Consider the following 14,640-nt stretch of genomic DNA (forward strand, 5'->3'; position numbering starts at 1 on the left):
TTTTTATTTTTTGCATTCATCAGGATGTATGAATCTGGATGCTAAAATTTATTTTTAGGTCCCGAATCTCTAAGACAAATGGAGGGTAAAAAAGAGGAGTGTAAACAAGAACTTAGACCAAGGCTAAATACTAATTAAGGGTAACTGAATATGGACTTTAATTTCTTCCATTTTTTCATGTGCTCATGTGACTGTTTATTTCCAGACACAATAACTAAATACAAAACAGAAGACTCTCAATTTATAGTTTGTGGCTTAAAAAGAATCTCTTTATTAAGCCTCTTACAGTAGAATTCATTTTTTTCAAATATAAGTACAAAAAATTTCTAGGATTGTCACCAAAAATGTAACCAATGAGTGATGGCATTAGAGATTATTTTCCTTTATTTTTGCTTCTCTGAATTTTCTATTTTTCTACAATTTATGGGTATTTCTAAAACCATATGAAAATTTTTTGTACTCCCTTTTCTCACCAATTTTATCAGTTTATGGCCTACTGAGTAGGATTCTTGGACAACTGGACATTAATCTTGTTTCCTGGGTTTTATTTCAAACTACACTGAACTCCTCCTAATTTTTGTTAAATGCATTTCCTATTAACCAAAGTTAAAATGTACCCTTTGAAAATCCTGACTTCAGATAAAAATTATGCATGAGAAGTGAATATTCATATTTTATAAAATATTATAAAAGAAAATATTATATCTAATATAAAATATAGCAAAGCAAGACAAATCAGGGTTCTTACCGTTCTATTTTCTAGCTTAACAAGGACAGTCAAATTTCTTAAAAGAGTACACATATGTTTTTAATTTGGCATTCCATACTCAATAAAAATCAATTTAGATTTTAATTATTGTGGAATTTTGAGAACTCTAGCAATGGCAAAGCTGAATTTTATCTTGCTGTTATCTAGCAAGCAGCAAATACCATTAAGACTGCAAATGTTTAACCTGGTAAAAAATGTTTAACCTGAGAATACATTTCAATCAAGAACATACCATCCAAAAAAAAAAAAAATGGTATTGCTATCTAGTCATGAGTTTCTCAGTAAATTTCTGCAGGCCCTAAATGTTTAGAATAAATGTAGCATTCACATACTACTATAGTCCATGAAAAGAGTATATTCTTTTATTGTTTTTGTTCATACATGTTAAGTTTCAACTTTCAATAATAAAATTCAATAAATTTGATTCCTCAATCATAAAAACTTGCTTTACACATTATTTACATGTTGCCAAAGTCTACAGTCATACAAAACACCACAAGGATTTGACTCGATGCATGGTACCATCACACAGGAGGAGGGAGCTAATCAAGTAACATACATTCAAAGATTAAATTGTAGATACGCACAGTGTATTTGGCACTGTTCATTAACATTGTAACACCTTCCTCTCAGGGATAGGTATTCTTAAGCCTTAGCCCCAATATGCCAGAATTTTGCTATTCACATCAAAAGCAGCTTTCAAACTTTTTTATAACAGTAATCAGATTTAAGAAACAAAATACAAACAGAATTGGGAATGGAATTCAAACACTCCACGTTTTTGCTATGCTCCAAGCTGCCATCCTTAAAGTCGGTTTAATGTGATTTTTCCATTGTGGGGAGTGTCAAGAAGAAAAATATAAAGACAAAAACTTGAGTACACATAAAGACAAACAACAGTTTTCTTTAAGGTTATCAGTTCTTCTTGGGAGTGCAAAGGGAGCCCTGATGATACATAACTTGTGATGATTTTGGCAGGAATTACAGAATGACCAATGCCATTTAAGTTGTAGAGACTGATATTAAACTCCTTAGGAGAAGGATCTGGAATGCCTGTTATCTGATTCAGAATCTTTAGCAACTTGTTTTAAGGGTCTCTTCCTAGGACTAGAATAGACTCAGGTAACAGGTTATAGGTTTATTGTAATGTGTAATACTAAATACTACACTTATGAAATGGAAAGAGAAAAGTAGAAAGGCTCAACCATTAAACTTTTAGCAGCTTTGGCTATATCCAAGTGGGTAATTTTTTTTTTCTTTTTACTAACTTCATTTTAACAAATATTAAATCTCTTCCCTTCAATCAGGCCCATTAAATTTAATTCATTAAAGCCATACATTTTCCAGAATGTTTATAAAAGACACATATCGTGTTTATAAAGGACATAAATTCAGTCTCAAACTAAGGCAAAAAAGCCTCAACAGAACATGGATCACAGTACAGTGGGACAGAAATCAGAAATTGTCTAGTAAATTTCAGAGACAGGCTATAGTTTCACATAAAACTTTCAGCAATAAATTAAGACTTAAAAAAAAAAGTCTTATAATGTACAAAGGACTATGAAGTGCAAAGTAATGTCACTGGACCAAAATTTAGTTTAATCATTTTATTTCAAGTGTAATTTTTAAAATCATAAATGGGGTTTTGTAATCCAAAGTGGAAACATTTATTCGTCATAGCTTCAGAATATGACAAGCAACTTCAGACCTTGCTTTCCAAACCCAGTCTTCTTTGCTATTTTTCAGACTTCTGAGACCTACTATTTAAGCTGCTCCATTCTAAACGTACAGTTTTAGACAACTATTGTACACTTAAGATTTTTCTGAAAACAGTCCATCAAATATAAAGACTGGTTTCTGTCCAAGGATCAGCAGTGAGGGAAGAAATATTAAACACCTATCAAAAAATCACTTATTCATTTAAAAAATAACAGAACCAGTGCTATTCTCTGTCATGAAAGAGAACATGTAAAATTAATTTAAAATTACTTTTGTGGACTTTGGTAATATTTTATTACCCACACAGACCTCAATCTTACTTAAAGATCTTTTAGGCAAAGTCACCATCAGATTTAGAGTAAAATGAGTAAAAATCCTGGGTACTAACGCAGCCCGAAATATGCTACTATTCCAAAGAGGAACAGGTTACTACTTTTGAAGAAAAGAGCTGCCTTGATAACTTCCCTCAAATGCTTATTTTAAATAAAAATAGTTAATAGAAATATTTTTTAAACCAACTTTGGGCACACATTGCCCACCGAATGAAAAAGGAAATGACTTTCTTCCCTATTTTAGGAAATTTTCCAACTTTAAAGATTATAACTTTTTCAATTTTTGACTTTTTAATACAGTATGTAAATTTTTAAAATTTTGCATTTCAATGTAGAGAGAGTTCTTTTTCAGGTGATCTTCACAACCCAGAACACAGACACCAGAGCAACCCTCAGAAGTCACACTGTTCAACTACAATGAGATGAAGATGGACGGATATCTGAAAATAGGTATGCCCTCTGCTCCAAAGCTGAGCAAGCTTTTAACATATGACCAACACAGAACTCCACTCTTCTGGAGATTCCTCAAGCTCAAAACAGTTCCATTTAATAAGTCAATATATTATTCTTAAAAATTAAGTTTGGTCACTAGGAAAGACTAAACAAAAATTATTCCCCTCCCCTCAACACAACCACCAAATAGCTCTAGTCACCCCCTCTGCTCCCCACAAAAATGGGGAAGTAGTGGAGGCTGAAACCTTTAAATCTGAAATTTCAGCTCCTAAAACACTGTGGCTATTTGCTCAAACTGCAGGTCTACGTCCTTCCTTCTCCAATACTTCCCCCATTTATAAATTTATTTATTTCCACACACACACGCACACGCACACACACACGCACTCATACTCACACATACTCTTACTCTCAAGTAAGACACTTTTTTGTGTTTGTTGATAAATTATGAGGATTATGAACTAGGTGTGTACAGGGTTTCATAGGTACTTTGTAAACATCAGAGTCACTTGGGTCCTTTTCTCCAAAAGCCTGAAATCAAATTACACAACCAGGGATCACTACTTTCCCAGACGCTGTTCACAGGCTGCATATTGACGAAGGGCAGAGAAAAAGTCCTCATAACTGATGTTCAGATGGGAAGGCAAAGAGCTGAAAAGAAAGCACAGGGGGAAAAAAGCAATTAAATGATATACTGTAATTTGGAGGGGGACCCAGAAGGATAATGACCCAAAGGAAGTTAAGGACAGAAGAAAGTAAATTTTAAGTGTAGGGTATGTCAAACCTTTTCTACTAAATGACTGCTAAACTCACTGTGAAACAGTCCAAGTAAAAAACTTTCTCTCCTTCTTTCCAGAAGAAGAGCAACTTATATTTTGAGATAGCGATTCAGAATGTATAGTAAAGCCTAAGTCTAAATTAATGTAAAACTGGAGATCTATTTATAAAGAATCTCACTCAAATTCACTTTAATAACTCCTTCCTGAGGCAACCAGGGTAGTGGCTCAGGTCATGATCCTGGGGTCCTGGGATCAAGCCCCGCACTGAGCCCAGCACTGAACCTGCTCAGCGGGGAGTCTGTTTCTCCTTCTGCCCCTCCCCCTGCTCATGTGCGCTCACATGCTCTCTCTCTCTTTCTCTCAAATAAACAAACACATAAATAAAATCTTAAAAAAAAAAAAAAAAAAAGAAAAAGAACTCCTTTCTGTTAGAGTATAGCCAGTACTACTTGAACAGTTTATGAAAGCCAGGACTAACACTAGCAGAACAGCACAGATCCTTCTATGACTGTATGTTAAAACCATGTGGTGAGCAACCAGTAAGTTTTTATCTCTACCATTTCTAATTGCCCAAGGAGGCAATTAGAGTGTGATGTGAAGACAAACACTTTAAAGGCAGACTGAACGTACAGCCAGAGGGTTCCCCTTTAAGTATTTTAAATACTTAATATAATTTTCAATAATTAACATAAACAATTCTCTAATTTATATAGCTTTATTGTGAGGCTTTGGAAATTCCAAACTGTACCAGAGCCAAACACCGGGTCAGAGACAAGCCACATTCAGAGTTCCAGTCACAGGCACCACTGGGCAAACTACCATGAACGAACTGCGGGCCTGACCATGTGGTGCTCATAGTTATGCTTTCTTCATCCTTCCTTTTTCCTTCCCTGGCTTTACTGAAATACAACTGACTTACAATCTTTTCCCTTCCTTTAACTGCCCAAAATTCTGAGAGAAGTCTCCTTTCCCTCCATTTCCTTATCTCTTAATAATCTCTGCCCTCAGACTTTTATCTTATTCAATCTACTGCAGTAGTAAGCTCACAAGGTTTCCTCAAAAGACAAAGTCAGCGACCCTCCTCTTGCTGAAGCATCCTTCAGACATCCTCCTCAAACAACCCACTTTCCTAAGTCTTTCTCTTTTATCTGCTCTATCAATGGCTTCCTCTCCTATCGCTTCTCAAAAAGCTCTCAGCGCCACTACCCCTCAATGCCTCCAAAGTGGTCTTGCCATTCTCCTCCATCTCCTTCTCCATATTATAATTAAGACATGAAGACATCTCAGTGCTTCCAGTCGGATGGAGAGCAGACCTCAATATAATGTGACACAGAGCAAGGACAGAAATATGTACAAAAATCCATGAGAAAGTTTGTTACATGTTAGGTATCTATATCTGTTATCAGACTTAAATCCTCAACTTCTTATTAAAATACCCATTTGACAAATACAGAGAAGCTTACACAACTATCCAAAGTCATGTTACTGAATTGCATTGCCAAGATTCAAAAGGAGAACCATCTGTTCTACAACACAAGCTTCCCTCCAAACCATGCTCAACTTCACAAGAAATCACTGCTAGCTTTCTTGGAGCCCAACCCAAAGGTACCTGAAATCAAACTCAGAAAACCTCTGGAGAAAAAGAAGTAAGAGAAATAGATACCCATCACAAGGAAACCCAGAGTTTGGAGATGTAGGTTCTAATTCCACTTTATTACAAGCAATAATAAGAGCGATGTCTCTTCCCCCTTTTGCTCACCTATAAAAATAAGAAGGTAGGACCATAAGGTCTTTCTACCTGGCATAGCTCTTTCTACCTGGCATGCTATGCGTTCTTTTCTGCCTTCTGATTCCACAAACCATTTCCCTGTCCTGCCCCTGAACTTGAAGCCTTTCTTAAAAGACCAAAAGATCCCTTGGTACTATGCTCTTCTATATACACTTGAGAAAGTTCCTTTATTCTCACTGATTCAACTACTAACTTCCTAGGTACTGTCAGTCTTCAAATATCCTTTTTTTGCTTTGAGTTCTCATCCATGGACCAATTCTACATCTTCGTCTGCTTTCCTAAGTGTTTCCGCTAAATAGTCTATGGCCTCAAAATCATCTTATCCTTGAATTCAACATTTTCTCTTCAAAAATCAATGTTCCCTTGACTTTCTAGTCTGCCTAGTGGGGAGTCTGCTTCTCCCTCTCCCTGTGCTGCTCCCTCTGCTGTGCACTGGCATTCTCTATCAAATAAATAAATAAAATCTTTAAAACAAAATAAATCAAATCAGGGGTGAGCAAATACAGCCGAAGAGCCTACCATCTGTTTTTGTGAATACTGTTTTACTTCAAGAGTCACACACATTTGTTTATGTACTATCCATGGCTGCTTAGCTATACAACCAATGTTGAGCAGCTGCAACAGAGAGGAGTAGCTCGAGACTGTATGGTGCACATACTTACCTGAAATATTTACCAATTAGTCCTTTATACAAAAAGTTTGGCCAACTCTGTTCTAAACAAGCAGTTTCATTCTCATCACTGGATGATCCCCTAAATCATAGCTATGAACTTCCACTCGTCTCTCTACCTCATTCTTTCCCAAACTGAATCTACTCTAGTACACGGTGCCAAACAAATCTTTTATAATCAGACACTTCCTTGCTATCCACAGGCTCAGGGACTTCCTACTTCCTGTCAAAACTGTTATATCTATTCTTTGTGCTGGTATTTAAAGCCTTCCTAGCATCGATACCCCCAAATTATGTGTTTACACCTTACAGAGCTGACCCCTGACCAACACTTTAAACTGCACAAGTCCACTTACACAAAGGTATTTTTTGATAAATGCAGTATAGTACTATTAATTTATTTTCTCTTCCCTATAACTTAAATAACATTTTCTTTTCTCTAGCTAACTTTATTGTAAGAATACAGTAATTGTATTAATTGGCATTATTCAGTTGGGCTTCCAGTCAAAAATAGGTTATTAATAGTTAAGTTTTTAGGGGGTCAAGTTACATGCAGATTTTTGACTGCATATGGGGGACCCCATAACACTCACAATGTTCAAGGATCAATTATTCTACCATCTAATGCTATAGTGCTAAGTCTCCACTCTGGTACAGCCAGTTCCCTATTTCTTGAAAATGAGATGTTCATTGCTCACCTCCCAGGTTTTCTTCCTTTTCCTACCATCATCCCCTACACTTTTCACCTTTTTTTCTAATTATAGAAATGCTATCCATTTTACATATCTTTTTTTTGTAAAACCAACAACTCTGGCCCACAGAGGTCTCTCTCCCTCCTGGTCTCCTATGACAATGTGTATCAGTACCAAATACTTGCACAAGCATACTCTCTTGTGTCTGAGTCCTCTACGTATGTGTTCATTTCACCACTGATACTGTGAGGTACCTGAGGGAAAGGAGCAGTACTGTCAGTCTCTGGGAATTATCACCATACCTAGTACAGTGCTAGGCTTGAGAAACACTTGCTGGATTGAACCAAAGTCAGCACACTTTAATTACTTACATAATCTCAGTCAATCTGATGTGCCAGGGAAGAAAACCTAACGTGCTGTCCACAGGACCAAACTTCAATACTAAATCAGGATCAGGAAAACCGGTTGAACCTTAAAAAGAAACAGGAATTTAATATGCATGGCTTACAAATAAAATGACTGAAGGCAAAATCTGTTAATCAAATTGGCTTTTTATGCTCTGAGTGTGTTTCCTTCAGAGGGTTTATCCAACACCCGCCACACTGCCCAACATATACTTTAATATCTATGCTATTTCCATATGTCAAAGTTTTCTCTAAAGACCATTTAACTGAACTGATTATCTGATAAGAAGGGGTAACCCCACTCCCATTCTAAACCCTACAGGTAGCCCCCAAATCCCATCCATCTTTCAAATCCCATCCATCTTTCAAAGAGTTCTCTTGGCATTCTGGGAACTACACTGCTTTGGGGGCACAAATGCTTATAGAATCATGTAAGTTCATAGACTCATATAACTTCAGATATGAAAAGGAACTACTATCTTTCCTTCCCCAATAACCATCTTATAGCTAAGGACCCACAAAGATCAGCTCCCAGATATCCAGTATAAATGTTTTCTCCAGAGCCCCTGCCCTGGGAGGGAAACACTATACACCTGCCTCAACAAAGGAATGGCCACTCGGTCTCACAACCCGGTTTCCATACAAGACCTGGTCTGAGAAAAAGAGGGGATAAGGATAGTGCAAGTACTTAAAAAATTAAAGTCGTCACTGGTAGAACAGAAAAGATACTGTAATCCAAGAGACTCAGGCTCTAACAGTTTCTAATAACTTCAGTTTTGTCACTAACTTTTGGTCACATAACCTCCCCAGGGCTTAGTTGTTTCATTTGTTAAATAAGGAGACTAGATGAGACAGGCACATCCAGCAGTAATAAAGAATTACTTCCGTAACAAAGTTTCTTTAAAGTCCATATTAGTAAAGTAAGTGGACTAAGAAGAATATATATTCCTCGGCCTGGTAAAAAGCAAATTCTCTTTAGTTTAAAAAAAAAAAAAAATTAGGGGTGCCTGGGTGGCTCAGTAGGTTAAAGCTTCTGCCTTAGGCTCAGGTCATGATGCCAAGGTCCTGGGATCGAGCCCCCACTACGAATAGTAGTGTAAAGGTGATGAATCCTCCCCCACAAAAAACACATATAAAACTGGACAAAGCCAAACGTTTAAGGGGTCTGGGTACTGACCAGAAGCAGAGAATTATTCTTTTAATAACAAGGAAAAAAAAAATAAAACACCAGCCAGAGCGTCAAGTAAGAGCAGTGCTAAGGGTCCTTGTCTCCTTCCTGGGAATGGTCCTAACTCCCCATGCCTCTACCCTCAGTCAAATGGAGAGCCACATTTTTACCAGCATGGGGCTCAGAGTAAACCTAGCAGATTTGGTGCTTGTAGAGAAAAGGTATACACTCAGTTTGGAACTGGAGATTGCAGGGGGGGATGATGAAAACCTAGGGTTTTGCCAGCTGTAAGTGGCAAACTCAGAAGTGAACAAATAAGGAAAAGCCACAGCCTGTTGGCCTGATGTTGTAGCCCTAGTGAGGGCAAGCAGTATAATGGTCAGAAATTTACCAGGGGGGGCACCTGGGTGGCTCAGTGGGTTAGGCCTCTGCCTTCAGCTCAGGTCATGATCTTAGGGTCCCGGGATCGAGCCCCACCTCGGGCTCTCTGCTCAGCGGGGAGCCTGCTTCCTCCTCTCTCTCTGCCTGCCTCTCTGCTTTCTCGTGATCTAGCTCTGTCAAATAAATAAATAAATCTTCAAAAAAAAAAAAAAAAAAAAAAAGAAATTTACCAGGAAGATCCCAGAAACAAGGGCTCAGATAAGCTCTCCACACACCCACAGGTGATCAGGAAACTGCATACATGCAAAGAAGGAAAGAGGGCGGGGGAAGAGGGCACCAAGAAAGCCCAGTGAAAACAAACAGCCAACAAGACTTGAGAACTGTGGCAACTCTGAATGCACTCTCTCATCACACAGAGATCAGGGAAGCCTTACAAACTTAAGGTGCTTGAGCACAACCAGTGTGCATATCATAATCTGACACATAAAACTAGACAGACACAGGCAGTCAGACTAAAAAATAAAATAAAAAATAGAAAATTTGAGCAGAGATAGCAGTTGGCATCTTTATACATAGACAACATAATCTTGTGTTTAAAAAATCTTTTTTTTTAAATTTTATATATATATTTTTTATTTGTTTATTTTCAGCGTAACAACGTTCATTGTTTTTGCACCACACCCAGTGGTCCATGTAATACGTGCTGTCCCTATTACCCACCACCTGGTTCCTCAACCTCCCACCCTCCACCCCCACCCCCCCGCCCCTTCAAAACCCTCTGGTTGTTTTTCAGAATCCATAGTCTCTCATGGTTCATCTCCCCTTCCAGTTTCCCTCAACTCCCTCTCCTCTCCATCTCCCCATGTCCTCCATGTTGTTTGTTATGCTCCACAAATAAGTGAGACCATATGATAAAAAATCTTAAGACTCTGCAAAATGAACTACCAGAACTATTAAATGAATTTTAGCAAGGTGGCAAGATACAAAATCAATATTTAAAAAGCAACTATATTTCCACATATTACCAACAAACAATCCAAAAACAAATTGAGAAAATAATCCCATTAATAATAGCAACCAAGGGGGTGCCTGGGTGGCTCAGTGGGTTAAAGCCTCTGCCTTCGGCTCAGGTCATGATCCCAGGGTCCTGGGATCGAGCCCCACATTGGGCTCTCTTCTCCGTGAGGAGCCTGCTTCCTCCTCTCTCTCTGCCTGCCTCTCTGCCTATTTGTGATCTCTGTCTGTCAAATAAATAAATAAAATCTTAAAAAAAAAATAGCAACCAAAAGAATAAAATACTTGGGAATAAATTCAACAAAATAAGCACAAACCCAAATCCCGAGATTACAAAACATTGTTTAAAAGAAAAATTAGGACCCAAATAAGTGAAGAGATATGCCATGTTCATGGACTGGGACGCAATGGCAATTCAATCCCTATCAAAACAGGGAATCTCTGGCAATGGCAATTCAATCCCTATCAAAACAGGGAATCTCTGTGAAACTGACAAACCTATTCTAAAATTTACATTAAAATGAAAGGGCCCTGAGTGTAGCCAAAGTTGTTTAACTTTGAAAAAGAAAATCAAAGTTGAAAGACTTACCCTACATGATTTCAAAGTTTACCACAGTAGATGCTACAGTAATCAAGACAGTGTGGCATTTGAAGGACAGACAATACAGAACAATGGAACAGAATAAGAAGTACATAAATAAATTCAAGGATTTATGGTAAACTGTTTCAACAGAGGAGTCACAGTAATTCAAGGAGAAAAAAATGGTGGTAAAAGAACAACTGATTTTGTTTACCCCACACCATTCACAAAAATTAGGTCGAAATGGATTACAGATTTAAATGTAACAGCCAAAGTGATAAAAATCTAGAAAACAAGAACTGTGACTCTGGATTAGGCAAAGATTTCTCTTTTTAAAAATTTTTAATTATTATTAATATATAATGTATTATTTGTTTCAGGGGTACAGGTCTGTGATTCATCAGTCTTACACAACACACAGTGCTCACCACAACACATACCCTCCCAATGTCCATCACCCAACCTCCCCATCCTTCCTACCCTCCTCCACTCCAGCAACCCTCAGTTTGCTTCCTAAGATTAAGAGTTAGGCAAAGATTTCTTAAATATGACACCAAATGTGTAATTCACAAAAGGAAAAAAATGATAAACTGGATTTCTTAAAGAGTAAACACTTTAAAAGAAACTGTTAAGAAAAAAAAGCCATGGACTGTGAGAAAGTTTTATTCATAAATCATACCTTACTACTGAAAAAAGATATGTACCCAAAACATACAGACTTCTGAAAACTCAGTAATAAGACAAACTACCCATTAAAGACAGGCAGAATGTTTTGAATAGATTCCTCACCACGAAGATACAGATGACAAATAAGCACATGAAAAAAGCTCAATGTCAGTAGTCATTAGGAAAATGTGAACTAAAACCATAATGAGATACTACTACACACCCACTAGAACAGCGAAAATTAAACACACACACACACACACAATATTAAGCCTTGGCAAGGCTGTGAAGAATCTACATTGCTGGTGGAATATAAAAATCAGTATAGCCTCTTCAGAAAATAGTTTGGCAGTTTCTTAAAGTTAAACATTCACTCACCATGCAATCCAGCAATTCCACTATTAGCTATGTACCAAGGAAAGGACAACATGTCTGCACAGAGACTGTATGTGAATGGTCACAGCAGCAGCATGCAAACAAACCTAATGTACATCAACTGATGAATGGATCAACAAAATGGACATCCACACAACTGAATACTGTTCAACGAAAAGTAATGAACTATTAATACATGCAACATGGATGAACCTTAATAATATGCCGAGGAAACAAAGCAAGACATTAAAGACTATATATGATTCCATTTATATATAACTTATAGAAAAGACAAAAGTATAGTCAAAAAGCATATACGCAGTTGCCTTGCGTGGGAGTAGGAACGGTGATTAACTGCAGTCACAAGAGAAACTTTTGGGGGTGACAGTATTCAGAGGGTTTGCTTCTGTCCGATCAGTAAGTTAACGTATGGATTGTGTACATTTTCACTTGTTGTGGGTTTACTACCCTGAAGACAGCACATGGGCTCAACACTTCAGCACTTCTCCATAGGCTATCTGAAGGACCACCTTTGGTCCCTGTGTCACTTTCAGGATACTCTCATAAATTACAGAATCCAGGAAACAGTCAACTCTCCAGTAACCTACACTGCGCCCCTGCAACAGTCTACTTTAAGTCTGTTCATTCAGCCTGAATACTGAATACAACAGGCAATGAGAAAAGAACAGGAGAGTAGGGGAAGAGGTGAGTAGTCAGTGTAAGTTGGGACTTAGTGAGGCCACGTGGCCAGAGAGCAACTATGCGCTGGGATGAACATGTGTCAAAGTAGAAGAAAAAACAAGATGCAGAGTCAAACAAATGACTGAGTTAGACAGAAAACGCATGATTAATGAGTAAGGTTAAGTGGAAAGTCTACGTCAATGAACAAAGAAATGTATGTCTGAAATTGTATGGCTATAGAAGCTATCAACGGACATGAACTTGTTAGAAGTGCTGCCTTTATTCAAAAGGATCAAGGATAATGCCAGTAAGCAGAAGAACCATAAAGTTAATGCAAAAAGTTCCTAGGGGGCTCTACAGAGAATTAGCAAATTAAAGGCTTTTTTATAAATAGTTACAGGAAAAAAAAAGTATAATGTTATACTTGGTACAACATGACAAATATAGTAAGTGTATTTGGTATCACATAATAGAAAGTCCTAAAAATAGAGCAATGATTAATGATAAGATTATATTCTTTGGAATGCCTCCTAAATAGCTGTTAAATTCAAACTTATCAGACAGGTCAAACTAAAAAGACACAGTGAGAAGAGTGTGATATTATAATATAATAAAGAATATATATTTGGTCTCTGTCCAGGTTCCTGGAACAGAGCTCCTAAAATCCTTACAATTTCCTGAATGATAGGAGAGGAGTATTTTTTGTTATTTTTAATAAGCACCCTTCCACCATATCTGAGTTTATGTTAATTATGACTCTTGGTGGACCTTTAGACCTCTAGATAACTTTAGGAAGGGAGCTAGTTGCCAAAGAAACTAATCATGTGATTGGAAGGCTGAAACTTTCCGCCTTCCCTTCCAACCTTCAGATATGGAGGGGAAGAGAGGCAGGAGACAGAGTTCAAATCCTAAGAAGCACTGATTTAATTAATCATGCTAACATAAATGAACCACCATTAAAAACCCCAAAAGACAGGGTTCTTAAAGCTTCCAGGTTGGTGAACACAATGAGGTGCTGAGAGGCTGATTCACCCAGAGATGGCACAGAAAATGACCTTGTCCTAGACTTACACTGGGCTGCTCCTGAGTTGTAGCCTTTATAATCAACAGGTAAACAGAAGTGAAGGTCCCACTTAAGTTCTGTGAGCCACTCTAACAAACTAGCAAACCTTAGGCAACAATCACGGGATCTCCCCCATTTATAGGCAGTTGATCAGGTAGCCAGTCCAGGTGGCTGAGAACTGCAACTGGCATCCGAAGTGGGGACAGTCTTGTGTGACTGAGCCTTTAAACCTGGAGAATCAAATACGGACTCCAGGTGGTTAGCATCAGAAGTGAATTGAATTGCTAGACACTCCTGTGGTGTCTGGAGAACTGGAGAACTCACTGTCGGTACTGGAAAACATCCCAGAAGAAGGCTGCTGACAATGTATTCAAGAATATTCAACACTGCCCCCCAAAATCCTCTCATATCCTCTCCTTACCAGTTAGTCCTCATGCAAGTGAGCTGACTACAAATTTCGTTATCTCAAAACCATTTTCACATGTGGGTCTTTAAAACTTCAGAAACACCACAAGTGTAAAAATAACAAAATCAGGCATTAGCATGCAAGTGGAACCTAGATGTTCTCCTTCATACTGTACCCTTTTGGGACAAAACTAAAAACATATATATATATATATATGCATGTATGTATATATGACTTACTAAGTAAACGGTCGAACATGTCTACATCCAAATCTGTGGATCTCTTTTGCTGCTGGGCTACTAACCGGCAAAAGTCCTGAGCAGCTCTCACAATATCTGCTTTTCCATCTTCTGGGGAGAGCACCTTCACTGCCGATTGGCAATTTAAAACTGGAGGAAAAACCAAAGTTATTAAACAAAACATCCTGTTCCAGACATATTTCAAAATCTGTTTCAAGAAATATTAAGTTCACTAAAATAAAAGTACAGTTGTTCTAGTAAACAAGAATCATTTAAGTCCTTCAAATTCAATATCAAAACATACCTATTTACTCTCCTCTAAAAGGACTCAAACATCACATCTGTGTATATGTATTTATATATCGCCTTCCTTTTAGAGTGCTCAGAGACCTTGTATCTCTGAATGACTCCTCTAGAAAACAGGAATTATAGGCTAGTTTACAATCTTCACTCATCTAAA

General features: G+C 37.7%; 1 protein-coding gene across 1 annotated transcript in view; it reads right to left on the bottom strand.

Moving 5' to 3' along the window:
* Positions 1-1,104: 1,104 nt before the first annotated feature.
* NUS1 (NUS1 dehydrodolichyl diphosphate synthase subunit) overlaps positions 1,105-14,640 on the bottom strand; it is a 29,815-nt gene continuing 16,279 nt past the window's right edge. The window contains exons 3-5 of the mRNA XM_046005673.1: positions 14,181-14,330; positions 7,575-7,674; positions 1,105-3,924 (exon numbers count right to left, since the gene is read on the bottom strand). Of these exons, the coding sequence (XP_045861629.1) occupies positions 3,834-3,924; positions 7,575-7,674; positions 14,181-14,330 (341 nt within the window). The 3' untranslated portion in view covers positions 1,105-3,833. The remainder of the gene's footprint in view (positions 3,925-7,574; positions 7,675-14,180; positions 14,331-14,640) is intronic.

The sequence above is a fragment of the Meles meles genome, chromosome 5 (genome assembly GCF_922984935.1).
Source record: "Meles meles chromosome 5, mMelMel3.1 paternal haplotype, whole genome shotgun sequence".
NCBI lineage: Eukaryota > Metazoa > Chordata > Mammalia > Carnivora > Mustelidae > Meles > Meles meles.